Below are 27,940 nucleotides of genomic sequence, written 5' to 3' on the forward strand. Positions count from 1 at the left end.
ACCCGGAGCGGGAAGATGGCGGCGGCGCAGGAGGCGGACGGGGCTGGCAGCGCCGTAGTGGCGGCCGGGGGAGGCAGCTCCGGTCAGGTACGGAGGCCGAGAGGGGCCTGAGGGGTTCTTCCCCACCCGGGGGGCCTCCCACGGGGCGTGTCCTGCCTGTTTTCACAGAATCCTGTGCTCTGAGGGGTCCTTGCCCAGAGGGACCTTGAATACCGGGCCCAGGCGGGGCCGGCAGCCTGGGAGGCCGGACAGTGCGGGGAGCGGGGCCCTGTTGCGCGCCGGGTCCCCTGCATACTCGCGCCGGGCGGCTACCAAGCTCGCTGCTCGAGCCGACGAGACAGGGGCGCGGAGGGGCGCAGACTTGTACCCAGGCTCCCAGGGTTCCCGATTCCGCGGTTCCAGGCTTCCGGACCTTCCTAGAGTGGGCTGGGGTTCACGGCGTGCTCTAGCTGTGGGCAGTGATTGATTATTTTGGAGTTTTCTAACTCTGGGGAAGTCAGGTTATCATCGTGGTGAAAGGCACGCGCTGTGGAGACTGACAGACCCATTTTACAGACAAGACTCCGAGGAACAGACTAAGGCGCTTAGAGAAGGTCACCTCGGTTAGATTTGGGATATGTTCCCTGTAGAACTTACCCGCCGTTGCTGAAGCGGGGTGGTCGAGACTGAGATGGGTTTACTTTCAGCGTATATGAGTCCTATGGGGAAATTAATCCTGGCACTGACTTTTGACCCATTGCCACTTCAGCTAAACAAGCTGTAGAACATACTAGTTCAGGCAGCCACCCTTGAGATGTTCAGGGAGTCGATGGAGTGACAGCAGAGGTTCTAACGACCCACCCACTGGGATGTCACTGACATGTGGGAGGCAGTACAGGGGAGAGGAGCGCAGGTTGTGAGAAGAGAACAGATCTGAAGCTGACTCTGGGTGTGACCTTGGGCAAGTTCCTTTCCCCCTTTCATTTCTCCAGTGGTAAATGAAGGGGTTGGGCAGGAGGGCCAGCCCTGTGAGAGCCCTGCTCTCTCTTTTCCTAGCCACAAGAGTGGCTCTAACCATGTCCCTTCATCAGGGGAGTGAGAGAGAAGACAGGAGTATAAAGAAGTCCTGGAGTGACAGGGGTGGTGACAAAAAATCTATGTCAGGGACTGAGGGAACCCAGTTCAGTTCAGTTCAGTCGCTCAGTCGTGTCCGAGTCTTTGCGACCCCATGAATCTCAGCACACAAGGCCTCCCTGTCCATCACCATCTCCCGGAGTTCACTCAAACTCAACGTCCATCGAGTCAGTGATGCCACCCAGCCATCTCATCCTCTGTCGTCCCCTTCTCCTCCTGCCCCCAATCCCTCCCAGCATCAGAGTCTCTTCCAGTGAGTCAACTCTTCGCATGAGGTGGCCAAAGTACTGGAGTTTCAGCTTTAGCGTCATTCCTTCCAAAGAACACCCAGGGCTGATCTCCTTTAGAATGGAGGAGGGGCAAATAATACCACCTGGGGAGGACTCGAGGGTGCAATTTGTATGACAGAGTCAACCTTCCTGGTCTGGATCTTTTCAGCATCTTCAACCAGGGCCTGGCCCCAAGGGTAGTCCTAGGAAGTGTTTGTCCCTGTCTTCAGGAGCTTCCCAGTCTCACTGAAAGAAGGCCTTTCCTTTTCTGAGTTTCTATTGATTGTTGCCTGGGGCAGTGTTCAGGGAGACTAGGGCTCAGTGTGCCCTGTTTGCCTTGAGCTTACAGAAACCCGCCCCCACTCCACCCCCCGCAAGATCTCTTGTCTGACTTCTATCCAGAATCTTTCAAGATTTATCCCTTTGCTTTCAGGATTAAGTACAGATTCTTTGGCAGACCGAGGCGTTGCGTGATCTGCCTTTTTCCCCCTCAGACTCGACTGGGGTTTCTCAGCTTCAGCACTGTTGACATTTGGGGTTGGACAGTTCTTCATGGTGGGCGCCGTCCTGTGTTGTATGATGTTTAGCAGCATCACTGGCCTCTACACGTTGGGTGTCAGTAACACACACGTCCCTCGCCCATTGTGAGAACCAAAAACATCTCCAGATGTTGCTAAGTGTCCCCTGGAGGGAGTGGCAGGGGGAAGGAGGCAAAATTGTCCCTGCCTGAGTCCCTGGACAGGAGGAGCATCAGCCACTGTGAAGCCCTTACTGTGAAACGAGGCACATGCCTCACTCTCTGTTCCAGCCTTTGCACGTGTTTCTCCCGTCTCTACCTGACTGATCCTTATTAGTCCTGGATATCTCAGGCATTCTCTCCCCGAGGAGCCTCTCTGACCCTGTCAGACTGGGTCAGGGCTCCCACTGTCCCTGGGCTGCCCGGTGCCAGCCCTGCCCACTCTGGGTTGTCACTCCGTCTCCTCCAATGGACTGGGAGCCCCTGGAGGACAGAACGGGAACTGCCTTGGTCAGCGCTGTGTCCCCAGCACCGCCCACCCAGCTCAGGAGTAAGCACGGAGCACCCGCTCGGCACCTGTGGGATGAATGGATCTTGAGGCAGAGGCCGGGCTGAGGTGGAATTCCCAGTGCCGGGCAGTCAAAGAGGATGCCCTGAGTTCCTCCCAGCCCCAGCCTGGTCTCAGGGCCTCCGCTGCTTCCTGGGGCCCTTCTTGGGTGTTCTGGGGATGGTGTGAGACTGGGCACGTGGGTCCCAGAGCAGGAACTATGTCTTAGTCACTGCTGTGCCCTCAGCCTCTGCTGCCACCCTCGCCTGGCTCCTGGGCGGGCCCTCAGCGATCTGCCCCAGGCAGCCTGCCCCTCCTTCAGCCAGGGCCTCAGACACCAGCCCACAGCTCTAATAATCATCCCTTCAGCTGATGTGGGTTGAGTCTCCGCTGCTTGTTAGTCCCCATGCTGATACTGGGGATCGGCTGGGAACAAACAGAGGCCCTGCACTCTTGGAGCCCATGTATTGTTGAGGACTGGGGGGTGGAGTGGAGTTAGGGACAGGGACAGTGAATAAGAGAAATAAGAGAGTGTATACAGATAAGAACACATATAAGAAAAACATACAGTGTCTCAGGTGGTGGTAAGTGCCATGGCCAGAACTACAGCTGGGGAGGAACATACGAAGTGAGGGTTGGGTAAGAGGGTTGTAACTTAAATGCAGTGGTCTGGGAAGGGCTTTCTGAGGAGGCGACGTTTGAACAAAGACCTACTGGAGATGTGGAGGGAGTCACACAGACAGTGGGGGGAAGCCCTTCAGATGAAGAGAACAGCCAGTGCAAAGGCCCTGAGGCAGAAGAGGCCTGGGGTGACGAGGGAACAGTGGGGAGGCTGGCCTGTCTGGAACTGGTGACTGAGGGGAGGCGGGTGAGAGAAGACGGGCGTGGAGGATCATGCCAGGCCTCAGAGGGCCACGGTGACAGCTTTGGCTTTACTGTGAGAGGAGTGGGAGCTGCGAGAGGGCTACCTTTTCACTAAGGTGTAATTTAGACACCTGTGGTCAGTGTGGAGTTCAGAAGCTGTCTGCCTTCCTGCAGTTGTGCGGTGCAGCCACTGCTCCAGTGTGGTCTCAGAACACTCCCTGGTGCCCTTCTGCATGATCTCGCCCCAGCAGAGGTCCTTTTTTATGGCTCAGTAGTATTCCATTGTGCCAATCCAGCACAGGTCACCCATCAAAAGACTCGTTTGTGGGTTGCTTCTAGTTTTATGTATAACACTGCTATGAACATTTGCATATAAACTTTTGTATGGACGCATGTTCTGAATTCTCTCGGGCAGAGACCTCGGGGTGGGATTGCTGGCTTGGTTGGGAGCATACTTAGCTTTAAGTACCTGCCGGATTTTTCAAAGCAGCAGCTCTGCGTCTCCCACCAGCAGCGTACGGCTGTTCCAGTTTCTCCACGTCCTCACCAGCGCTCGTGCTCATCCCTCCTTTTGATCACAGCCATCCTAGTGATTTGGTTTCCCTTTGCATTGCCCTGGGAGGATTTCCAGGCCAGCTTGTCCACCATCACGGGTAGGATAACAGACCTGGGAGCCAGCCGGGCGCTAAGGCACTCAGTGTCTGACTCTGCAGCCCCGTGGCTCCTCTGTCCATGGGATTTTCTGGGAAAGAATACTAGAATGGGTTGCCATTTGCTACTCCAGGGGATCATCCCAACCCAGGGATTGAACCCATGTCTCTTGTGTCTCCTGTGCTGGCAGGTGGGTTCTCTACCACTGGCGTCACCTGGGAAGCCAGCCAGATGTTGGTTCAAACCAATATTTAAATCAAATATTGAAGTCATTCAAGCTTCCTTTTCTTGACCCGGAATCAGCTCAGACCTGCTGGAAATCTTTGCCCCCTTTTCCCAACCCCTACCCTGTGTCGCCAGGAGCAAGGCTAGCCCTGAACTCTGCATGAAGTTCTGTGCCTGTTTGACCTCCCCCGCCCCTTGGCCAAGCCTTTGCCCACACCTTTTCTCTCCCTCAGATGCCCTTCACCCAAACGGCAAAGACAGCTCCTCAGGAGGCCTCCTCGACTAGCCGGCCACCCCTTTGTCATCACCCCCTCTGCTTGTTTCCTCCGGAACACATCCCCGTTTACCATTGTTAATTATCCTGTTTACTTTTCTGCCGGCCTGCTTCCCTCTAGACCCCGAGCTCCAGGAGGGCAGGTCCCAGAGCTGTATGGGCAGCACCGACCCCACCGCCCAGCACTGGGCCTGGTGTTTGGGAGGTAACTTCTTTTGACACGCGAAAGAAATCTTTTCTGCCCTAAATGTATGATATTATCACAGCCTGGCCCCTGGGTCAGAGAGGTGAAGTGTCAGTGAGGGGAAGCGACACGCCTAAGATCTCACAGCCGGGAATTGTGGGACCAGACTGCAGCCTGGGTCTCCTGGACTCCAGAGCCTCCACCTTTGACCCCACTGCTGGGTGCCGCCCCCACTTTGGGAGGTGAAAGGAGAGTACTCTCACTGGTGAAGGGGACCGGAAATGGCAAGTGATGCATTTAACAAACACTGGCCTTGGCCTCGTGGCAGCCTCATCTGGCTGGCGGGGGGCCTCTGTCTTCCGCTCTCAGGGGCATTTGCAGCTGACCGAAGGCAGAGGAGCAGCTTTGGGGTGGGAGGGAGAGAACTGGAGGGGCCCAGGAACAGGTAGACTTGAGTGGCTTGGGTGTTCAGGGCGGGCCCTTAAGGCAGCATTTGTTGATTTTCCAGGTGTTTATTGAGCCCCTGCTCTCTGCCAATGCTGGGCGGGGCAGTGCTCCCACCTAAAAGTGATCGAGACAGTCCTGGTCATGTTCTCAAAAGCTGGTGGGTGAGGGAACAGCTGTCGGGAGGGAATAGGGCAAGACAGGGGAGCTAGCAGGTGCAAAGACAGGGGCGGCAAGAATTTCCCTATCTCAGGCCCTTCCACTCTGACATCATGACACTCTGCTTCTGAGCTTCTCTGTCTGTCTCTATTTCCTTTTTAAAAAATTTAGTTTTGGCGGTGCCGGGTCTTGGTTGCTGCGCGCGGGCTCTCTCCAGTTGTGATGAGCAGGGGCTTCTCTTCAGTTGCGGTGTGAGGGCATCTCACTGTAGTGGCTGCTCTTGTTGCAGAGCTCGGGCTCGAGGGCACTCAGGCTTTAGTTGCTCCTGGGCATGTGGCATCTTCCAGGATCAGGGATTGAACCGGTGTCCCTTGCATTGCAAGGAGGATTCTTAACCACTGGACCAGCAGGGAAGTCCCTGAGCTTCTGTTTCTAAGTGAAGACTCTGCCTTTGGGCAGCCCTGCCTGGCCTGCCCACCCCTCTGTCATCCTGCCGTCATCCTTCCTGAGTGACCCAGACACATGGTGGCTTAGGCTCCCCGAGCCTCGTTTGCCCGCCTGCCAGGTGGAGATGTTCCTGGTTCCGGCCTCACAGGCGGTCTGAGCCATGTACAGGTCACGCACATCCGCCTGCCTCACGCTCCGACTGTGGTTGTGTTTCTCTGTGTCTGTCTCACTTGCTGGATCCGGAGCCCTTGGAAAGAGGGCGCCCCCCATCGGGCTGGCCACGGAGGAGACATCGAGACTTATTTGCATAGGGAAGGAGCTTTCCGATCAACCCCAGCCTTGCACAACCTGACACCTCCCGCGTGACCCCTTTCTGCACTGTCCCCGGTGGGCATTTCGAATCCTGGGAGTGTCCTGGCCCCTGGAGCACTGGCCCGTCCTTAGAATCAGACTGTCTCTCTCACCTTCACATGTCTACCTGCTGCTTCCCTCATTGCCTCCCCTGCGCCGGCCAACTGGTTATAATTTAGGGCTCAGCTCTGGCATCTACTTCTCCAGGACTGCTCCCTGACTCCCAGGCTGGGCCAGGCACCCCCTCTGCGCTCCGCCTTTGCTGGGCCTCAGCACGCAGTGGCGCCTGCGACAGCCTCAGTGCATCAGGACGCGTCCTCCGTCCTCACTCTGGCCTGTGTCCCCGCAGGTGACCAGCAATGGCAGCGTCGGGAGGGACCCGCCGGCAGAGACCCAGCCCCAGAACCCACCTCCCCAGCCAGCACCCAACGCCTGGCAGGTCATCAAGGGCGTGCTGTTTAGGTGAGTGGATGCGGCTTCGGTGTTGTTCATTGACAAAAGCTCAAATAAGGAAAGCATAAAGAGGGAGTCCTCTGGCAGTGCAGTGGTTAGGACTCTGCGCTTCTGCTGCCAGGGGTGGGAGTTCAGTCCCTGGTCAGGGAACTAAGAGCCCGCAAGCCTCATGGTACGACCAAACAAACAAAATTTAAAGAAAAAAAAGGAAAGGAAAGAATCACTGAGAATGGCCACCATCTGTATTGATGGAGACCCTTTCTATTTGTCCATGATCCTGGAGGCTGGAAGTCTTGAGATCGAGGTGTCAGGCAGTCTCGTCCCCTCTGAGGCCTCTCTCCTCGGCTCGTGGCTGGCCATCTTCCTGTGCCTTCACCAGGTCTTTGCTCTGCCTGCGTGTCTGTGTCCTAATCTGCCCTTTGTGTGTGGGCAGTCTTGTGGGATTGGGGCCCACCCTGAATAATGACCTCACTCGGCCTTAATCAGCTCTTCAAAGGCCCCGTCTGCCCATACTGGCACTGAGATACCGAGGGTTAGGGCTGCAGCACGTGAACGTGGGGTGGGGTGGGGTGCGGACACAGTTCAGCCGCAACATTTGCATTACATAAAATTTAGCATTTTAACTTTTTTTATTTTGGCCGCACTGCAAGGCACGTGAAATCTTAGTTCCCCGACCAGGGATGGAACCTGGGCCCCCTGCATTGGAATCCCAGTGTGGTAACCTCTGGACCGCCAGGGAGGTCCCATTTAACTATCCTTAAGTGTACCATTCAGTGGCATTTGGTATATTGATACTGTCGTGCAACCATCAGACCATCTATTTGCAGAACTTTGTCATCTTCCTCAAACTGAAACTCTGTGGGCTTCCCAGGTGGCTCAGTGGTAAAGAATCTGCCTGCCAGTGCTGGAGGCGCAAGAGACATGGGTTTGTGGCTCAGACAGTAAAAGCATCTGCTTGCAATGCAGGAGACCCAGATTTGATCCCTGGGTTGGGAAGATCCCCCGGAGAAGGAAATGGCAACCCACTGCAGTACTCTTGCCTGGAAAATTCCATGGATGGAGGAACCTCGTAGGCTACAGTCCATGGGATCGCAAAGGGTCGGACACGACTGAGCGATTTCACTTTCACTTTCTTTTCCAGTATTCTTGCCTGGAAAATTTCTTCCCATGGAGGAGCCTAGCGGGCTACAGTCCATGGGGTCACAAAGAGTTGGACAGGATTGAGCACACACACAGTCTGAAGCTCTGTACCCATGAAATACTGACTCCTGTCTCTCCTGCACCTGCTTTAGCCCCGGCCACCACCACTCTGCAGCACCTTCTGTCTCTATGGAGCTGACTGCTCTGGGTGCCTCCTGTAAGTGGAGCCATACGGGCCATCCTTGCGAACCTGGCTGGTGGTCATCCTTTTGCCTGCGGATTCATATGACCATCCCAGGTGCCAGGAGGACAGGACCTGCCTTCTGGAAGGCCAGCATCTGACCAAGCCCTGGGGAACCTCTGGGAGGGCGTGGGCGGTGGGGAAGGAATCTCCCGGGTAGGTTTTTTCATCCGTGGAGCCCCTCCCTTCTCTTCCCCATTTACTCTCTCCTGTCCCCTTGTCCCCATGTCCAATAGCAACTCTATGGACCATAGCCCACCAGGCTCCTCTGTCCATGGGATTCTCCAGGCAGGAACACTGGAGTGGGTTGCCATTCCCTTCTCCAGGGGATCTTCCCAACCCAGGGATCGAACCCACATCTCTTACATCTCCTGCATTGGCAGGCGGGTTCTTTACCACTAGTGCCAACTGGGATGCCCAGTATGGAGTTAGAATCTTCTTATCTTATATATCAGTTTCTTCTTTTCATGCTTCAGGCACCTAGGAATAAAGATTAATTTTATCTTTCCCTTCATTTTTACATAAGAGGTAGCCTATTTTACACAGTTCTGCACCTTGATTTTTCTCATTAACAATATACCTCCGAAACCTCTCCACATCAGTACATAACAGAGCTTCCTTCAGATAGGCGTTCTTCATACAACACGGTGTAGGCTCATTTCCTTCCCTAGAACCAGGCAGCACCAAGAAGCAGTCCCCATGGGTGCCCGGGGACCTTCTCCATCCGGAGTTCTTAGATGGGCTTCAGGCTTTGTGCTCAGGGGCCTGTGAACTCTCTGAAGCATGGAGCAGATTGTGAGAGTGGCCTTTTGGGGGAGTAGAGGGTAGAGTCCATGGTTTTCAGCGCCTCCTGCAACTATACCAATGGTTACCTGGAGTTGGGGGTGGGATGGGAGGGCGGTTTTATATGCTTTTTTATATATTTACAATTTTTTTCTGTGAATGTATTGATAGACTGCCTGCTTGAGGTGGGAGGGAAGTCTCTTTTATTTGCTCACTCCAGTAAGTTGAAAAGCAGTAGGTGAGGCCAGCACTGGTATCCTCAGGCTGGGCCTCTTCGTCTGGGAGGTGGGGATGGTGGGCTGCATCCGTGGGCTGCATCCGAGAGGGCCCGTGATGAGCAGATGGTGCACACTGGAGGGAATTGGGGATCTGGAATCCTGCAGAAAGTTTGGTCCGGCCTGCCACGTCTTAGACACAGGGGCCCAGAAGCCCAGAGTGGGTGGGCCCCCTGCCGGCCACGTACTAAGTCAGGGCAGAGCTGCCTGTGGATGTCCTTGCTCCCACACCCTTTCTTGGCATATGTACTAAAATGAGAGCCTCTCTCGGAAGTGGAGGGGGTCCCTGGAGATCACCAGTGTCAGACCTTCCCCAGCCCTGTGCATCAGGGACCTCCTGGGGCAGCAGCGGATGGCTCAGCTGAGCCGTGGCCCCCGAGACCCCAGGGCTGTGTGCCTTGTACAGGCAGAGGCAAGTCCCTGCGCCTGATCCTGCCCTTCAGTGTGGTTTGGGGCTCAGCAGGGAGGTACCCACGCACACTAGAATTCCCTTGTAGTGTTTTTCCAGTTCAGAGTTTGTTGTATGCCTTTTTTCCTATGATGAAAGTAGCGGTAATAGCTGACACGTCTAAAACATTTACTGTCGGTACCAGGCTCCATTCTAGATGATGTGTGTATCATGTGTGTGTGCGTGTATATATCAGTGCATCTAATGCTTATAAATAACCCTACGTGGTAGGTAGTATTGTTGTCCCCATTTTAACTGTTGAGGAAATGGAGGCCTGGAGAGGTTGAGTCCTGCCTGAGGTCTCACAGTCAGGAAGTAGCGGAGCTGGACTTTGGATGCAGATATTGCAGCTTAGAGGCTGAGCACTTAACCTTTCTGCCACACAGCCGAACACAGTCTCTGCTACACAGTTGAACAACGTGGGGATCAGGGGTGCCTATGCTGTGTATCCACGTATAGCTTATAGTTGGCCTTCTGTGCCGGCGTCTCCTCCATATTTGTGGTTCCACATCCACAGGTTCAACCATCCATGGATTGGGTAGTTCTGTAGTATTTACTACTGAAAAAGATTTGTGTGTTCAAACCTTTGTTGTTCAACGGGCAACTGTATGGCTTTTCACACCTGTGATCAATAAGTCCTTGTCTCATTCAGTAATTACAGAGCTGCATGTATATGAGAGACCTGAATTAACACAATAGAACTTTTCCTCCGTCTCATGTACTGTTCTGGACTTGGGCAGACCAGGGTTATGCAGTGTTCTGCATCCCAGATTCCTTCCTGCTCTTTGTTCATTCCTGGATTTTGCCTTTTATCCTCGTGGCCTAAAATCGCTGCTGAGGATGCGGCCATCATGTCCACATTCCAGGAGGGAAGAAGAAATAAAGATGGGATGCTCTGTCTCTTTAAGATACTCGTATAACATACTGTTTTTACATTTTACTGGCCAGGACTTCACCATGTGTCTAAACCTAGCTGAAATGCTGGACTTGTAGTCTTATTCCAAGTAGCCAAGAGGTCCAGTTAAAATTTAGGAGTTTTCTTTCTGATGGAGAAGGGGAAGATGAATATTGGGAGAAAACTAGCAGTTTGCTATAGTTTTATTGTGGGGCTTTTATTTTGTTCATTAAAAAATATTCAAAAAGCAAAGCATAAAGAAGAAACTAAAAATCACCTCATGGTAGCCAGCATTCATCATTACTATGTTGGTGGCGATCCTCTTGCTGCGTGGGTTTCTATCTAGTTGCAGCGAGCCAGGGCTGCTCGTCATTGCAGCGTGCAGGCTTTTCATTGCGGTGGCTTCTCTTGTTGCAGAGCGTGGGCTCCGGGGCTTGCTGGCTTCAGTAGTCGTGGTTCCTGGGCTTTAGAGCACAGGTTTGGTTTTTGTGGCATACAGAGTTAGTTGTTCCTCGGCATGTGGGATCTTCCCAGACCAGGGATGGAACCCATGACTCCTGCATTGGTAGGTGGAGTCTTTACCACTGAGCCACCAGGGAAGCCTCTGCGCTGAATGTTTTTAAAGACAGTATTGTGTTTTGAGGCATTTTGTTCTGTTTTTGCTTACCCCAGGTCTTCCCTATTCCCCCAAAGCAAGGGGGGTCCGTTTTAAAGTTGATTTGTACGTTATACTTGTCTTTGCTTTTATGATGGCATAAAGGTGCATTACAGATTGTTGGGATTTTTCTTTTCTTTTTATTGCAGCAAAAAATGTATATAACACAAAATTTACCATTTTAAGCCATTTTTAGGGGTACAGTTCTGTGGCGTTAAGTACATTCACATTACTGTGCAGCCATTATTGCCAAACTTCTCCAAAACTTTTTCATCTTCCCCATCTGAAACTGTCCCCATTAGACACCAACTTGCATTTCTCTTTCCTCCAGTTCAGATTTTCCGTGGGGTTTTTGCGTATATTACACAATATGGATGGGTAACTCTATATATTTCCTTCCCCTCACCTTTCTCCTTTAAAAGTGTATCCTGGAAATACCTCTGCTTCATTTTCAACTCAAAGGTTGCATATTATGTTTATTCAATTTTGTAAATTGAGAAAATGACTCTAATGTATTTGTTTTAACTAAGAAAAAAAGAATATGTCTACACAACTATACTTTAATAAAAATGAATAAAGAGAATATATATTTACATGTATTATGTATAAAAATTATATGTGAGAATGTATGAAGAATATAGAGAATATATTGCTATATTAAGACTTGTAATTATATACACAAAACTAATGTTGGTATTTTCTTACTATATATGTATATTTTTTTTGGCCTTGCAACAAGGCTTGTAGGATCTTAGATCCCTAGCCAGGGATTGAACCCACACCCTCAGCAGTGAAAGCGCAGAGTGCTAACCACTGGACTGCCGGGGAATTCCCTACATAACTCCTCCAGCTAGTTTCCAACGGAGAGTTGGTCTGCTTAACCTAGCCCAGTGGTACTAAAACGAAGGACTCACGATTCCTTGCTATCTGCTCGTCCCGTTTTCAGCTGACTTGAAGTTCTGAGACGTTGCTCATCCAATGTCTGTGCCTCCAAAATGCTGGGATTCCAGATTCCAAGGTTCTCACGCTTTGGGATTCCAGGGGACTGGGACATGAGGTGTCCAAGTTCTGAGGTTTTGAGGGTCTGAGCCCCTGCGACCTGTGGCCACCAGACTCCCGGTGGGAGTCAGCGCCAGGCCTCCCCACTGGCAGACAAAAGCATCTGGGGTCTGTCCCAAGGCATGGCCTTTGGGGGCATCTGGTCTTCTCAGCAGCCCTGCAACTTCCTTCTTAGGGACACCCCCCTCCCTGATCAGACCCCCAGTCAGGCCCCAGCAGGTGCTGAGTCAGGTTAGGAGTGGCCACATTGGAAAGAAAAGGACTCACCACCTTCCCTGCTTGCCTTCTCAGGATCTTCATCATCTGGGCCATCAGCAGCTGGTTCCGCCGAGGGCCGGCCCCTCAGGACCAGGCGGGCCCCGGAGGAGCCCCGCGCGTCGCCAGCCGCAACCTGTTCCCCAAAGACACTTTAATGGTAACCGCTGGCTGGGAGGCCAGACCCGGGAGAGGAGGGGTAGGGGAGGGAGGGGGAGTGACACAGGCAGTCAGCACAGATGCCGTCCCTGGTCACAGGCAGGTCTGTGAACGGGTCTGGAGTCAAAAGACTCTAGGTTCATCGTCAGCCTATGAAACCTGAGTCACTCAAGTGACATTACGAGGAACAAGGAAATTCTTTCGGGTTTGGGCAACAGTCTTGGCTTCTCCCACGTTTGTGGTTCTCCAGAGCTCTGGGATGCCAGATTTCTCGGAATTCTGGCCAGCAGGGTTACCACCGTCCAGCTGGTTCTTATCAGGGGACTTCCAGTTTCTGGAGAGAGAAGGCCATGGGGACGTGAGAAGGGAGGGGGTTCCGATGCTGCGTCTGCAGCATCCCTGGGTTCTCAATAGCTGGCCGACACTCCTGCACACCTTGACTGGGCTTTATCCATGGGAATTCTGATGAAGAAGCCCATGAGAGGCTGAGAGAGAACATAATGCAGGGAGGTTCGGATCCTTTCTAACCCCAAATTCTAATCGGCAGACTGACCATTGTTAAGACTCAAGGTAGATTCCTGGGTTGGGAAGAGTCTCCTGGAGAAGGCAGTGGCAACCCACTCCAGTATTCTTGCCTGGAAAATCCCATGGACAGAGGGGCCTCGAGGGCTACAGTCCATGGGGTCGCAAAAGAGTCGGACAGGACTGAGCACGCACACCTTCCTTCTTAGACGCCATAGGCTCAGACCAGGACAGACATGGTAGGGTATGAGGAAAGAGATTTATTCTACCAGCGGCCACGCTTTTCCTCACTAACTCTCCCCACCCCATGTTGTTCATATTACTGTGATGACAGCTCCTCTTCTGCTCTTTAATCTGTCAACTTCAGAGGCTCCTATGAGCAGCCCTGGCTGACCCCCCGCTTCCCCTCCCGACAGAACCTGCACGTGTACATCTCCGAGCACGAGCACTTTACAGACTTCAACGCCACGTCGGCGCTTTTCTGGGAGCAGCAGGACCTCGTATACGGCGACTGGACTAGTGGCGAGAACTCCGACGGCTGCTACGAGCACTTTGCTGAGCTCGACATTCCACAGGTGGGGACGGCTTCTGGTTTCTGGCTTCCCGGCTGCTGGGCCAGCACCCAGGGCGTTTCCTTGAACCAGCTCCCAGGCCGGCAGTTGGGAGTCCGGGTTCCAAGCCTGGCTCTGCCCTCAGTTCACACGCTGTTGAACACAGGCAACTCCCCAAGGTCTCTGGGCCTCGTCCCCCGCCACCTCTCCAGGCAGATGGAGTTGGAATTGGCCTCCCACCTGCTTTCAGGGTTGTGATCTGTGTTTTAAACCAGTGAAAGATTAGTAATCGTCCCTGGAGGTGTCCAGTTAGGCAGCCTGGTTTGAAAAATACAGTTGGTGTTGATTAAGTGCTCACTGCATCCTGGGCAGCAGACTAGGCTGACTGAAGGGAACCACCCAAGGCAGTGGGAACTTTTCTTTCCATTTGACTAATGAGGAAGATTAGGTACAGAGAGGCCACGCCCAGGGTCACACAGCCAGTGACAGTTTTGAACTCAGGCTGTCTGACTGTGAGCTCTGTGACAGCCCCAGGTGCTGATCCCACCTCCTCCAGGAAGCTCTCCCTGACACCAGGCTCAGGCAGAGCCCTCTTTGGGTTCCCCCACCCAAGCCTTGCCAACTCTGGAGGGGGATGGTCACTACCTGAATACGGATCTCTTTCCGCATGGAACTGTGAACCCTGTCACGGTGAGGCCAGGACCATCTTGGTCACTGCTGTGTTCCCCGCTCTACCCAGCAGTGCGCTGTGTGCAGAGCCCTTGACTGTTGAAGCGTCTGTGAAGTTGATGGCTCTGTGAGTGTTGCCGTCTCTCTGGAGCTTCCCTCACTCATGCTTCCCCATCAGGTCTCCTCAGCCTCCTAGGGAGGAGGGGGTGTGGGTGCCGTGTCTGGCTCTGGCTCGGTCTGTCAGCAGCTGGAGGTAGCGGGGCGATGCAGGCCTTCTGAGGCAGGCAGGACAGCCCAGGCTGTGGGAGGGGCGGCTCCCGCGGAGACTTCACGTCCAGCCCCTAGACCCCTCCGCAAGATCCCAGGAGGGCTGCGGGGCAGGAAGCCAGGCAGTGAAGGCTGCTCCCAAGGACTTGGAGCTCACCTTCCTTCCCAGCTTTGTGATGGGAGGGTGTCCAAGTTGTTCCTGATGTTGATTTAAGGAGGTGACTGAGCAGCGACACAGAGAAGCCAGTGCCATTGGAAGAAGAATTTACTGCTTACATTTCCTGGGAGGAGGGGGCCCACCACACCATGCAGGGCCACATGCGAAAGTGCCAGGTTTGGGCAGGAGCTCTTCAAAGGGGCAAGGAGAGGCCTTGGCCGAAACCTCCCTCCATTGAGGTTTCCTGAGGAAAGGCAGGCCAGGTGGGGAAACAGCTTAGGACTGGCCAGCTTGGTCAATGTGTAGGCTCTGGGCTGGAGGGGTGGTCTCTAGTTGTCTGGTGCCTGCCCTGGGTGATTCAGTGCAGCCTGGGGTATGAGAGTCAAAAAGGGCTTGTTGTGGGTGTGGACTTGGGCTTCTTGGTTTGCATTTTAAAGGTGTCTTCGAAAGCAGTTGTTTATTATCTCCAGGAATCAGCTAGCCCTGGGAGGAGCAGTCTCTCCACCACCAGATGTGGAAACAGCATAAAATATAAAAAACATGAAAAGAAAAAGAAATAAAAAACATGGTTAGCACAGGGGTGGACTTAAAAGACGAAAGTTGAGGACAGAGAGCGGCCAAGTGACTCCCAGCTCCCCATGAAGGTCAGACAGAGAGGCTCCAGTGAGGCCTTGGCCGCCCTGCTTCAGTTGGGGGGAAGGGCGGGCAGGGACGGGGCATGAGAACAGCGGTGAAGGACCCAGGGAGGACACACACGGTGAGAGGCAGGGCCCTGGGGGAGCCCACAGACTGGGTTCGGACAGATCCACTTACTCACTGCCTGTAGCCTCTCCACGTGAGCCTCAGTCACCACATCTGGAAAACGGGATAATAATATGCCCCACTGCCTGAGGTTTCCGTGCGTTGTGTGGATGTGGACTCGCTGGATCGGGCAGTTGCCATTCGAAGTGTCAGAGCAGGGTCTGACCTTCATTGTTTCACTGTTTAATGAATTCGGGCCGCTGGTGTTTATTGAGCTCGTCCTCTGGGCTCGAGTGACTGTGCTCAGTGGCCCCGGGTACTCCTTACGCGCCTGCTGTGCCCTCCATGCTGACCATCTGTGTCCTGCAAGTGGGCCCTGAGGCTCGGTGAGCCACACAGCTATTGTGTGCTGGAGCCCGGTTTTGAATTGGAGTCTAACTCCAGTGTGTGGCCTCAACCCCTCAGCTACACTGCCCGCCCTGAGCACTCAGGACATGGGTGTATGGGTGGGCATCATCAGGGGCATCACTGTCTCCTTGTCCCTATGCACCCACCTTGCAGAGTGTCCAGCAGAACGGCTCCATCTACATCCACGTCTACTTCACCAAGAGTGGCTTCCACCCAGACCCTCGGCAGAAGGCGCTGTACCGCCGGCTCGCCACAGTCCACATGTCTCGAAGTAAGTTCCTCTGCGCCCTGGAGCCCGGCTGGTATGGCTGGACTCAAACCCCACGTACCCTACTTGTCTCTGGACACCCATGGATAGGCAGGAGAAGAATCTGCTTAGAGCAGGTGGAGAAAGGGCCTTTGGAGGGGGAGGAGTTGGTGTTCACAGAAGGGGAGGGTGGGCCGGCTGTGCGTAGTGCCGGGCCTGGCAGACCAGAGGGTCCAGAGTAGTCTGTGGGCAAATGCTAGCTGGATCGAGTGAGCAGAGGGAAACCGGAAGGCCCTTGGCCGTCGGTTGCATCCAGTGTGATCTCTAGTCATCCACGTCAGCTGCTTCTGGAGCGAGTGCTGCACAGTGGGCATCTGGGGCCTCCCTTGGGGCCGGGCGAGGCTTCCAGGCTGCGGGTTTGGGTGCGTCCTGCATGGCTGTACTCCGAGCCTCTTTCCCCCCGCACCCCCAACACACGCCTCTGCGTAGGGCTGCTCTTGATGAGGCAGGCTGGTGGGGCCACGTCAGCGGACTGGCCGCATTCTCAGCCTGCTGGCTGTCCACCAAGTGCCAGGTGCACCCCCCGAGAAGCTTGATCTGGTGAGCAAACCCCGGGGCTGCCAGTGGCCCTCAGAAGCCCCGGCTCAGAACTGTGGCCATTTACACAGCCTGGTACTGAAACTAAGCTGCTCTGCCCACGGCCTCTTCTTAAAATTTTGTTTTTGTTTTAAATCTTTTTACGAGCACATGGTTTAAAACTCAAGTAAATTCAACCAGACAGCAAAACCCATCCGTCTCCTGCTCACCCCCTCTCAGGCTCCCCCAGTTTCCACTCCCCACTGGCAGCTGCTCTAGCTGTTTCTGCTCCTTAATCTCCAAGGCTCCCAGTAACAAGGTGATGCTGTAATTTTTGGGTTTTTCTGTTCTAGACATTGTCTCTTGACTTCCTACTCTGGAAGAGGAAATCTCAACTCAGGAACGTAATTTGATTAGATTCAAATTCAACATTCAGATGATCTTGAGCTCGTGACTCTCCCTCCCATCTAAACCATGCAGTGTCTGTGTTTATTTCCCTTCCTAGTCTAACTTCTTTTCCGTGAGGTTAAGAATTATTGGCATTCTTCCGTCTGCTCTTTGTCTTTTGTCCTTGAGTCCAGTGTCTCCTAATGGGCAGTCATGGGGCTCTCTCGACACACTTGAGTTTCAGCAGATCTAGAGAACAGACCCCCTGCCTTCCACCCCTCAAAGCCCCCATCCCTTCATGTAAATGCTGTGTGCCCCTCGCTGTGATTCTATTGTGCCTACGGACTTGGTTAAGATCCCTCCAGCTGTTCTGTGTGGGACAGCGACAAATGCACTTTAATTTGCGTGGTTAGGTCTTTCCCTACTTCTCTGGGTATAAAAATAACCCAAAGGATGAGAATATTTTTGTAATCGTCTACACTGGATGAAACAAAAAACTAGTGACTCTGTCAGTTCTCAGAGCTGAGTCAGAAAAGTCCCCGGGTGTGCTGAGCACTGTTCTGACTAAGCAAGTGTGCCTGTGGACCGTGTTCTGCAGGCTGTTCTACCCGGCTGGCTGGCGGGCTTTGGTGGCGCGTGTCCTTGAAGATGTGGGCTGAGGGGGTGTGGTCTGCAGCCCCCGCCCTCCCCCAAATGTGTCCCTGCAAGTCTGGTCACACGTGCCTGATGCCTGAGAGGTTCCCTCGAATGTGACCCCAGTGGGCAGCTGCTCACCTGTCCAGTTACCCCCAGCAGCCCTGCTCAGTGCCAGTGTCCTCTGTGGTTTCGTCTTTGGTGAATGTGATCTGTGGCACTGTGTGGCCAGGTCATGTTCACGGACAGTGTGACAGATATTGGTGCGCTCTGCAAAGTAGAGCCTGCAGCCTGTGAACCTGAGAAACCGCTGGGGTCACCAGGCTTGCCTCACAGCTGGGCCCTCTTAGAGCAGGGGCTCGGAGGGACATGCCAGCCCACTTCAGGGCATAGAACGAGAGTGTGGGACCGGAAAAGCCCCCTCCCCAAAGGACCAGCAATCGGGACTCGCTGAGTGCTGTCCCGTAGAGATACAGCACCCGCCACAGAGCTCATTTTAAGTTATCTAGTGCCCACATTAAAAAAAAAAGACAAAAAAATGATTGTTAGTAATAATTTTATTGAGGTCAGTGTGTTGTCATTTCAGTGTGTAATCAGTATAAGAAATTAACAGGATGTCTTAGTCTTTTTCCTGCGCTCCGTTTCAAAGTCCAGTGTGTGTTATGCACTCATAACACATCTCCGTTTCAGCGAGCCACATTGTCGGTGCTCAGGGTATAGTTCTAGAAGCTTTAACTCCTAAAAACGGGAGCTTCTTTCACCCTTCGGAAGGCACTTCCATCTCATATCATAATCCCCTCTGCTGCCACCAAGTTGCAGAATGTTCTCCACCCGAGTGGAGAAGCCTCTCTTCTCTGGGGCCGGTGTGGAGCCCCCAGGTGTGGAGCATGTCCAGTGACAGTGACAGTGACCTGATCAGTGGAGCACGCCCCTGCATTCATTCCCCAAGACGTCCACCCTTGGGCATTTCCTGCTTTCCCCCAACAAGCGGGGCCTAGGTCTCAAATGCCTTCCCCGTTAGTAATAATAGAAATGCTGGGATGATATTCATGGGGACAATAGGAGCAGCTGTTCCTGGGCTGAGACCCTCAGTCATTTGCCAGAAGAGTTTTTGAGCGTGAGCTCGTTCATAGACTCCAGAAGCCCCCAGTTCGGAGCGGGTGGGAGGGATCTGGACCCTGTGGCGTGCGTCAGTGTGACTGTGCCGGGACGCTCTGCTTGGCTATGCTCTGTAGAGCAGAGAGCCACCTCCCAGTGGTCCTGCCCAGAAAAGGTGAAATTTATCCCCATTGTCAAGAGTGGGGACCGAGGCCCAAGGTGGGGACATAGCTTATCAGTGGCCCCCAGCTTGTGGGAGACAGAGCCAGGGTGTGACCCCAGGGGCCCCCAATTTTGGCTAGCTCCCTCTCCCAATTCCCCATGTCTCCCTAGCCCCTGAGGGCAGGATGAAGTCTCAGTCGGGCCGTATGAGGTCCCAACATGAGGAGGAGCTGAGGAGGAGGCGGGGCGACAGAGTGTAAACAAGCACCAGCCCTGTCTGTCTGGCGTGTTTGGGCAGGGTTGGGGGCAGGGTGGCAGGGAGCCCATGGCTGACCTGGCATCCGCAGGAGGAAGTGAGGTCCATTCCTGCCCAGGGACTCAGCCCCACAGTACTTTCCACATTGGCGGCGCTTGGCCTTCTCCAGCACTGTCGCGGCCCACCTGTTTACATTTGTCAGCCCCGCTGCTCGTCACTGTGGGCCCAGCCTAGAGTGGGGGATATACTAGAGTCCAGGGTGGGCCGAACCCCACAGTTCGTAGACTGGTTGAAGGGACAGACAGCAGATGAGTAAGCTGGTGCACAGGTGACCAGTGGGTGGTGATGGGCTGCTGTGAAGGAAACAGAAACGGCGAGGAGCAGGCCTGGGCAATCTCCTTCAGTGGAGGGGGCAGAGGGCCATGTAACCAGGGGCTAGAAGGGGAGAAGGAGCCAACCGGGAAGATTCCCACCCTGATGGGTCCCTGCCAGGGAGACGCAGCAGCTCGTCTGAAGGCCCAGGGTCAGCACATCTGAGGAGAAGGAAGTGGGGTGGGTGAGGGAGGGAGGTGGCGCAGGCTGAGCGTCAAAGGGGCCGTGGTGAGCCTCTCAGGGGCCTTGCCCAGGACAGCCCTCTAGGGTTCTGAGGCAGAAGGATGATGCGATTGCATACTTGGTCACAAAGAATCTGGCTTTCCTGGGCAGAGGGGATCTTAGGGAGCAAGAGTGGCCACCAGGAGGCCAGTACTGAGGTGACTCTGGTCAGCCAGGAGGGGGTGCTGTGGCTGGGCTGGAGGGGTGCCCAGGAGGGGAGGCAGTAGTGAGGTGTTTGGCATGTGCTGGAGGGCACGTCCACCCAGGGTGGGCTGATGGAATGGACGCAGCAAATTGTGGAGAGGGAAGACAGGACAATTTGGTGGATGCTACTGTGACTATAAAGATGGGGACCCCGAGGCCAGGTAAGATGTGGAAGGCAGTGCAGGCTCTCTGGTTGATTCTGTTCTCAGTTGGCGGGCGGAAGAGTGGGAACCGGCAGCCAGGTGAGCAGCCGTCAGTGGGTGGAGGTCTGGGGCCTGGGTCCCCTGAGTGCCAGCCCATCTCAACGTCCACCCCTTTCCCGGCCTCCCTGCCTGCAGTGATCAACAAATACAAGCGCCGGCGGTTTCAGAAAACCAAGAACCTGTTGACGGGAGAGACAGAAGCTGACCCAGAAATGATCAAGGTAAACACGAGCGGAGCCATCAGGTCCTGGGGGCGCACGAGCGGAGCCATCAGGTCCTGGGGGCGCCGTCTGGACCCGGGTTCCCAGCTCAGCAGGCACCCCAGGGGAGTCATCTCCTGCACTACCCCTGAGCCACTGGGGGAGCCTTTATGTCTCTGAGCCTCAGTTTCCCTCACTAGAAGCAGAGTCAGGATGCAGTTAGCTCTCAGGGAGCAGGGGGCTCCAGGCGAGGCTCCAGCCGACCTCTGGCAGTGGCGGGGAGGGCCCTCTGCTCAGTGTACACAGACCCACCCAGAAGCCTCTCACCAGCCCGCTGGGTGGGTCCCGGCCCAGGCAGACTGGGCCGAGGTGTCACAGCCAGGAGATGGCAGGGCCGCGATTCACACCCAAGTTGCCGGGCCCAGAGCCCAGGGTCGGCCCGGCACAGAGGAGGCACTGGCTGATACTGTGGCTCTGGAAAGAACACTCCCCGTCAGCCCAGGATGTGAACTGGCCCCAAGAGTCTCCCTCTCCACAAGATGGTTCCAGGCGGGAGGGTGGCCCCTGAGCACGGAGGCTGCACTCCACGGCCTGGCGCGCTGTCCCATCCAGATGGGCAGACCTGCGTGTTGTGCTCCAGCGGGTGGCTGGGGACAGCCAGGGCAGTGGGGTTTAGAGGCCGGCCCCCTGCCAGCGGTCGCTGTGGTGGTTGCTCTTTGCCATTGTGATGGTCACGGGAGTCCTCTGGAGGAAGCGAGCAGCTGCCTGAGGCCCCCCACCTCCTGTCTTCCCTCAGAGGGCCGAGGACTATGGGCCCGTGGAGGTGATCTCCCACTGGCACCCCAACATCACCATCAACATCGTGGACGATCACACGCCGTGGGTGAAGGGCAGCGTGCCGCCTCCCCTAGACCAGTGTGAGTCCTGCCCTGCTCAGGCTCCTGACAGGCCATTTCCTCATCTCCTGGCCCCATGCCCCTACCCCTGTATTCCCTGTCATCTCCAACTAGGTGTCCCCCTTCCCAAGCTTCCCGCCCCACCCTCTAGACACTCCCCTTTCTCTCCCTTCGGCACCCCTGATGACCCCAGTGCTGACCACCGTGTGCCCAAACCGGTCTCATCTGCCCCACGAGCTTTCTTCAGAAGGTGTGCACTGTTGCCAACCTTGGAAATGGAGGCAGCATCACTTAGGAAGCCAGATTTCTGACTCTTACAAAATCCCGACACGCGGTGGCCCTTGGGGCAGCCGGAGTCTGGAGCTGAGCTGCACCTGTCCCTCCAGCTGGGGCCTGCCCAGCCTGCCCTTAGCCTGCCCCCCTGAGGTCATGCAGTCTTTCCACTCCTTGGCACAGCCCAGAAATGTCCCCTGTCCTCCAGTGTCTGTCGAGGGGGCCCCATTGGGTCCCTGCAAACATCTGAATTTGACCCCTTTGTCCTCGGAGGCTGGAATCGCCCCACCCCTGTGGGTGCCTGTGGCCTCCGGCCCGGGCTGAGCAGAACCCTCACCCCTCATGTCTGCAGATGTGAAGTTCGACGCTGTGAGTGGTGACTACTACCCCATCATCTACTTCAACGACTACTGGAACCTGCAGAAGGACTACTACCCCATCAACGAGAGCCTGGCCAGCCTGCCGCTTCGCGTCTCCTTCTGCCCACTGTCGCTCTGGCGCTGGCAGCTCTACGCCGCCCAGAGCGCCAAGTCGCCCTGGAACTTCCTGGGTGACGAGCTGTATGAGCAGTCAGATGAGGAGCAAGACTCGGTGAAGGTGCGGCAGGGGTGGGGCCTTCCCTGGCTGCAGGAGGGGAAGGGGAAGTGGACCGCGCTGCTGGCCTGGGGGCTGCTGGCCGGTGCTCTCTTGCCCACAGTTTCACAACCTCTCAGGGCCCCTCCCCGTGGGGGGCAGGAAGTAGGCATTCGGCCTCTGGCCCTGGCTGACACTGGGGGTCCTGCCTCTGAGGCTTCCATGGCCATCTTTGCCTTGGCTTTTCTGTTTGCTGGGGCCGGCCCTCTGGGTCTAGACCTGTCTCTTCTGCCCCACGGCCTGCCGCCCTGCCTTTGGGCTCTGACTCGAGGTCTCTGCTCGCTTGCCCTGTGTCCTTGAGCAGCATCCTTCTCTGCCCGCCTCTGGCATGTTGGGTCTTGGCCGCGCTTGCCTGGGGCCGTCTCTGGTGTTGGGTTTCTGTCCTTCACTTCGACTCTCTCAGTTATTACTCTGCCTGCCCCCATCGCTGTCCCCCCATCTCTCTTCTGTCCCCATTTTCCCCCCTCCTTCTCCGTGCATCCCTCGCCCACCCTCTCTGTGCCCATCTGCCTATTTCTGACCTGCTCTCCTCCTGGCCAGCACGCCCCCTCCCCGGAAGCCCCGGGGTCAGGTCTGTGGGAATATCATCAGGCTCTCCCAGGGCCAGAGGAAGGAGAGACGGGCTGGCTAACGGGGAGGCGCTGCGGTCAGCCCCAGCCGGGGCCCGGCGATGCTCATGGCCATCTCCCCACCCCCGCCCCAGGTCGCCCTCCTGGAGACCAACCCCTACCTGCTGGCACTCACCATCATCGTGTCCATCGTCCACAGTGTCTTTGAGTTCCTGGCCTTCAAGAATGGTAGGGATGGGCTCCAGGGCCCTGTGAGAGGCCATGGGGGACTAGGGGAACGGGGGTGTGTGTGGGAGGGTAGGGTACACTCCCTCCCTCTTCCTCTCAGGCCCTCTCCCTGCATGGGGCCCGCCAGCCGCACTCTCCAGAGGCCTAGGGAGCGGCCAGCAACTCCCAGCCTAGAAACTACCGGCCGCCGGGCGTGGCGCAGGGGGAGGGGCCGGCCCGCTGTTCTGGCAAAGGTCTGGTCGGCACCGCCAGGAAGCAGGGCTGGGGAACTCCGAGGCCAGGAGCAGGGAAGCCCCATAGCTGCTCCTGCTGCCCTGGCCGGCAGGCTGCCCATTGGGGGAGACCCCTCGGGGGGTGCGGACAGGGCCCACCTGAGTGGGAAAGTGACAGCCGTGTCCCCAGAGGGCCCCAAGGTGCCAGAGGCCAACAGGGGTGATGGCCATGTTTGAGGGGCCCTGGCCACCTGCCAGGCACTGTGGGGGCACCCTCGCCAGTGAGCTCATGGAAGCCCCGCAGCCAGAGCCCAGGAGGCAGCATCATTACCCCACGTTTACGGATCAGAGAGGTTGGTTCCTTGCCCGTGGTCATACAGCTCCCAAGTGGCCCAGCCAGGACTTGGATCCAGGAGCCTGCTCCAGCTCCCGCTTCATATTCCTGGCCCTGCTGGCTACTTCTTCCTTCCCTGGAGGACCCTGGCCTGAAGGAGGCCTGGCCCTCAGCAGCTTCTGAAGGTGGCAGCAGTAATGAGTACTATTGATATCATTATTACTAAGAGGGCACGGCTGTGACTGGGTTACTTTTTGAAGAACTGTAACATCAAAACCCAACAGTAAATGGTGCTGACTCCAGTAGGGAGGAGTCTGTTAGCCGAGGTGGATGCTGGTCCAGGCACCAACTTGCAGATGCTCCTGCTGACTGCGAGCTGGGTCCCTCAGGGTCCCTCTTTGCCTAAGCAGAAATGAAGGCACAGGGGAGGGAGTCACTTGCCCAAGGTCACAGAGCAAGGGTGTGAAGGGTGCCTCTGGTCTGAAGCGGAACTCGGATCCATGCACCCCCGCCAGAAGCCCTGTGTGTCTTTGGACACATTCTTCCTAGTTAGGATTGGGTGGGGGAGGTCCTATGAGGGTCTGATGGTCTGACAAGAGAGGCGTGAGTCTGTTGGGTGTGCTGGGGCTCTGGAGTCAGAATCAGAGCTGGGTGGGCAGCCAGCACCCAGACCATGCCTGTGTGACCACGGACCTGGCTTCTCCCTTGGAAGACCTGCATCATGCTGAGTCGGCCTCCTCTGTTGGCAGGCGCTGGGTGCACAGCCCAGCAGGGTCCCGCACTGCCATGATCCTTGGGTCCACGGGGCCCGCAGGGGGACTGGGCTGGGCCCCACGGAGGGTGGCGGGGGTCCGGGGGGGACACAGGAAGGAGCTTCCATTGGAGAGCAGAGCCCGTGGTCCTTGTGCACGCCCCACGCGTGGTGCCGGCAGGTTCCTTCAAGGCCTTGGGGCCGTGGGCCGAGAGAGTACTCGTGCTGGACTTTCCCACCCGGCAGAGGCGCCACAGCGCCAGGGTGGACAGCTCAGGTCTGGCGTCACACAGACCCAGCTTCCATGTAGATTCTGCCAGGCCAGGCTGTGTGGCCTTAGGGATGCCGCGGCCCAGAGCACTGAGTGCGTGAGGAGCCCTGGAGCATGGCTGCTGTCTCGCCATCACTGCCCATCTAGGGGCTGACCCTGGTTGGGGTGGGGGGTGTCCAATCTGAGGACTGCAGAGATCTGCCTGCCTGGGGCTTCGGTGGCACCCGCAGAGCTGACTCTCAGGGGAAATGGGAGTCGTGTGCCCCCTTCCCCCTTGGCAGACCCACTGCCGTCCCGGGAGTCTGAGGAGGTCAGGGCTTGAGGGAGCTGCAGGAGGGCCCAGGCGGCTCCTCACGCCCCGGCTGCCCCCCGCCCCTTCCCATGCACAGATATCCAGTTCTGGAACAGCCGGCAGTCCCTGGAGGGCCTGTCCGTGCGCTCCGTCTTCTTCGGCGTCTTCCAGTCCTTCGTGGTCCTGCTCTACATCCTGGACAACGAGACCAACTTCGTGGTCCAGGTCAGCGTCTTCATTGGGGTCCTCATCGACCTCTGGAAGATCACCAAGGTCATGGATGTCCGGGTAAGGCCGGGCTGCCACACTGCGGCGGGAGCCCCCCGAGGTTGGGAGCGGGGTCGCACGGCCCAGCCAGACCCTGGAGCTGGCCCCGGGGGATTCCCAGTGCCTGCCGCACTCCCAAGACCAAGGGGATTTTCGCACCAGGGGATTTTTCGGGTCACACATGGGGCAGGGGAACTGGGAGCAGTGGGGAAGGTCAGGGGCTGGAGCTGGCTCGAGGGTGGGGGGAGGGCGGGAGCCAGCACGGCAGCTGGCCGCAGCCTCCCTGCTTATCTGCAGCTGGACCGGGAGCACAAGGTGGCAGGGCTCTTGCCCCGCCCGACCTTCCAGGACAAGTCCACATACGTTGAGTCCTCGACCAAAGTGTATGACGACGTGAGTGTCCCCCTTCCCAGCGGGCCCCAGGGGGCTCTCCAGGTACCTGCTCGCTCCTGGGGGCCCCGGCTCTGCACAGTGCGGGGCTGGGATGTCTGCCTGTTGGCCGACAGCCCCTTGCTTTAGGGCTTGTGTCATTCCCTCCAGTGTCCTCTGTCTGCCACATTGACTTCCTGGCTGAGTCCAGAGTTCCCAGGGCTACCTGGAAATTCCCCCAGGCTGGCCTGCCAAACCAGGTGTGGGTGGGTGGAGGCAAGGAGCCAGGGTGCCAGGTGGGGCCCAAGGAGCCACATCCCAGCCCCACCCTGTGCCCTGCAGATGGCGTTCCGGTACCTGTCCTGGATCCTCTTTCCGCTGCTGGGCTGCTATGCCGTCTACAGCCTCCTGTACCTGGAGCACAAGGGCTGGTACTCCTGGGTGCTCAGCATGCTCTATGGCTTCCTGCTGACCTTTGGTGAGCAGGCCCCAGGCGCACAGCCCCCGTGGTGTCTGGGCAGGTATCCAGCCACGGCTCTCAACCCCTTGCTGGGGCCTCGACAGTGAGCGAATCGGCCTGGCCCTGCCCTCCCCGTGCTGTCTGGGGAGATTCACACAACCCCAGACAGGGATACTTTGGGGTGGTCAGGGATGGCACATGGGCAGCTGCAAAGTGCTGCCTAGTCTGATTTGGGGGTCAGAGAGGGCTTCCAGGAAGCCCTGGACAGTGCATTTCAGTCGTCATCCCCAGGGGAGCTGACAGAGTGAACAGGCAGACGGTGAGCAGCTGATGAGTGGTATGAAGGAGTCAGAGTCGGGGGGCATTGAAGCTGGTGGGGGGACCTCTCTGAGGAAATGACACGTAAACTAAGGCCTGAAAGATGCCCAGGAGGGAACCATGCAAAGGTCTGGTGACAGCAGGCAGAGCAAGTGTAAGGCCCTGAGGTAGGATGTGCCGGGCTGTGGAAGTAGCAAGGAGGCCAGTGCGACTGGAGCAGCGAGAGGAAGGCACAGAGGCCAGAAATGCAGTTGGGGTGGAGGCTCAGGATCCCCTTTTGCTCTGCTCACAGGTGCCCCTTCTCACCCCACAGGCTTCATCACCATGACACCCCAGCTCTTCATCAACTACAAGCTCAAGTCCGTGGCCCACCTGCCCTGGCGCATGCTCACCTACAAGGCCCTCAACACCTTCATCGATGACCTTTTTGCCTTTGTCATCAAGATGCCTGTTATGTACCGGATCGGCTGCCTGCGGGACGGTGAGGCCCGGTGGGTGGGTGGGTTGGCTGGCAGCACCCCCGTAGGCTCTCACCAGAGCTGGGCATGGGCGGGGCCCTGTCTGAGGGAGGGGCCCCGGCCTGGGCGCTCAGCCCACTCAGGGCAGGACGACTCCTCCACCCGCCACATGCTGGGGGCCGGGTGGACCCTGCCTCCGTTCCTCACGCCACCCCCCCGCCCCTCCCCCAGATGTGGTCTTCTTCATCTACCTCTACCAACGGTGGATCTACCGCGTCGACCCCACGCGGGTGAACGAGTTTGGCATGAGCGGCGAGGCCCCAACTGCAGCTGCCCCTGTGGCCGAGGCCCCGCCAGCAGCAGGGGCCCTCTCATCTGCCCCCAGCCCCACCACAACCACCGAAGCCGCCAGGGAGGAGGCCTCTACACCCCCGCCCTCCCAGGCCCCTCAGGGGCCCAGCTCTGCCAGTGAGCCCCAGGAAGCCCCTCCAAAGCCAGCAGAGGACAAAAAAAGGGATTAGTCGCTCCTGGTCCTCCTCCACCCAGGCTCCTGGTGACCACCACCCCGCCGCCCTGGCCCCTCGCCACCCCATCCCCGTTGCCCTTTCCCTGGACAGATCGGGCCGGGGCGGCGGGAGGCCCCCCACAGCCGGGGCCCAGCGTGAGGCGTAGGGGCCGGGGCAGGCCAGGACCCATCATTTGTGGAGGTGCCGTCCGTCTGTTCCTCTGTGTTTCTAGCCATCTCGCCCCGCCAGCCTAGCACCATTGGGAATCATGGTGAAGCCGATGTGGCACTGCCGAGGGGGTGGGCCAGGCGGGGGAGGGGGCAGGGGCCCACGGAGGGACGCCCACGGCCGTCCGTCATCTTGTCCCTCGATCCCCCACCAACCCCCCTCCTCCCAGACCGCCGCCCTTTAACACAGTCTGGATTTAATAAATTCATATGGGTGTTTAACTTAAACTCAGCAGAGCCCCCACCTCGTGCCTTCCTTCCTCTGCCACCCTAGGGAGCAGGTGTGGGTGGCTCTCCTGAGCATATACAGGAACGCTTTAGGCCAGGCCCCTTTCTCATCCTTCTCCTCCTCCCAGAGGGTTCCAGAACTGTCCCATCTCACAGACGGGAAGCTGCCTGCCATGACCTCACCGCATCAGCACTCTTAGCCACAGAGCTATGTCAAAGCCTCACCTGTGCCTCTGATTATCTCCTGGCCTCAGGCAGCCTGGCAGGGCAGGAGGGCGGACCTACCGCCCTGAGAGTCGAGTCTGCCTACCTCGGTCCATCGTCCTGGGACCCTGGCTGCCTGACCTTGCTTCTGGGCTTAAGAG

At 56.7% G+C, this 27,940-nt stretch overlaps 1 protein-coding gene across 1 annotated transcript; it reads left to right on the top strand.

Moving 5' to 3' along the window:
* On the top strand, positions 1-27,579 carry CLPTM1 (CLPTM1 regulator of GABA type A receptor forward trafficking). The gene is given in 14 exon segments (NM_001046613.1): positions 1-87; positions 6,395-6,507; positions 12,286-12,409; positions 13,347-13,505; positions 15,877-15,994; positions 20,219-20,304; positions 21,080-21,200; positions 21,805-22,049; positions 22,789-22,882; positions 24,840-25,030; positions 25,307-25,402; positions 25,721-25,856; positions 26,470-26,637; positions 26,846-27,579. Coding segments are annotated over 14 exon segments (2,013 nt in total). The 5' UTR covers positions 1-15; the 3' UTR covers positions 27,136-27,579.
* The last annotated feature ends 361 nt before the right edge of the window (positions 27,580-27,940 follow it).

Source organism: Bos taurus, chromosome 18 (genome assembly GCF_002263795.3).
Source record: "Bos taurus isolate L1 Dominette 01449 registration number 42190680 breed Hereford chromosome 18, ARS-UCD2.0, whole genome shotgun sequence".
Lineage (NCBI taxonomy): Eukaryota > Metazoa > Chordata > Mammalia > Artiodactyla > Bovidae > Bos > Bos taurus.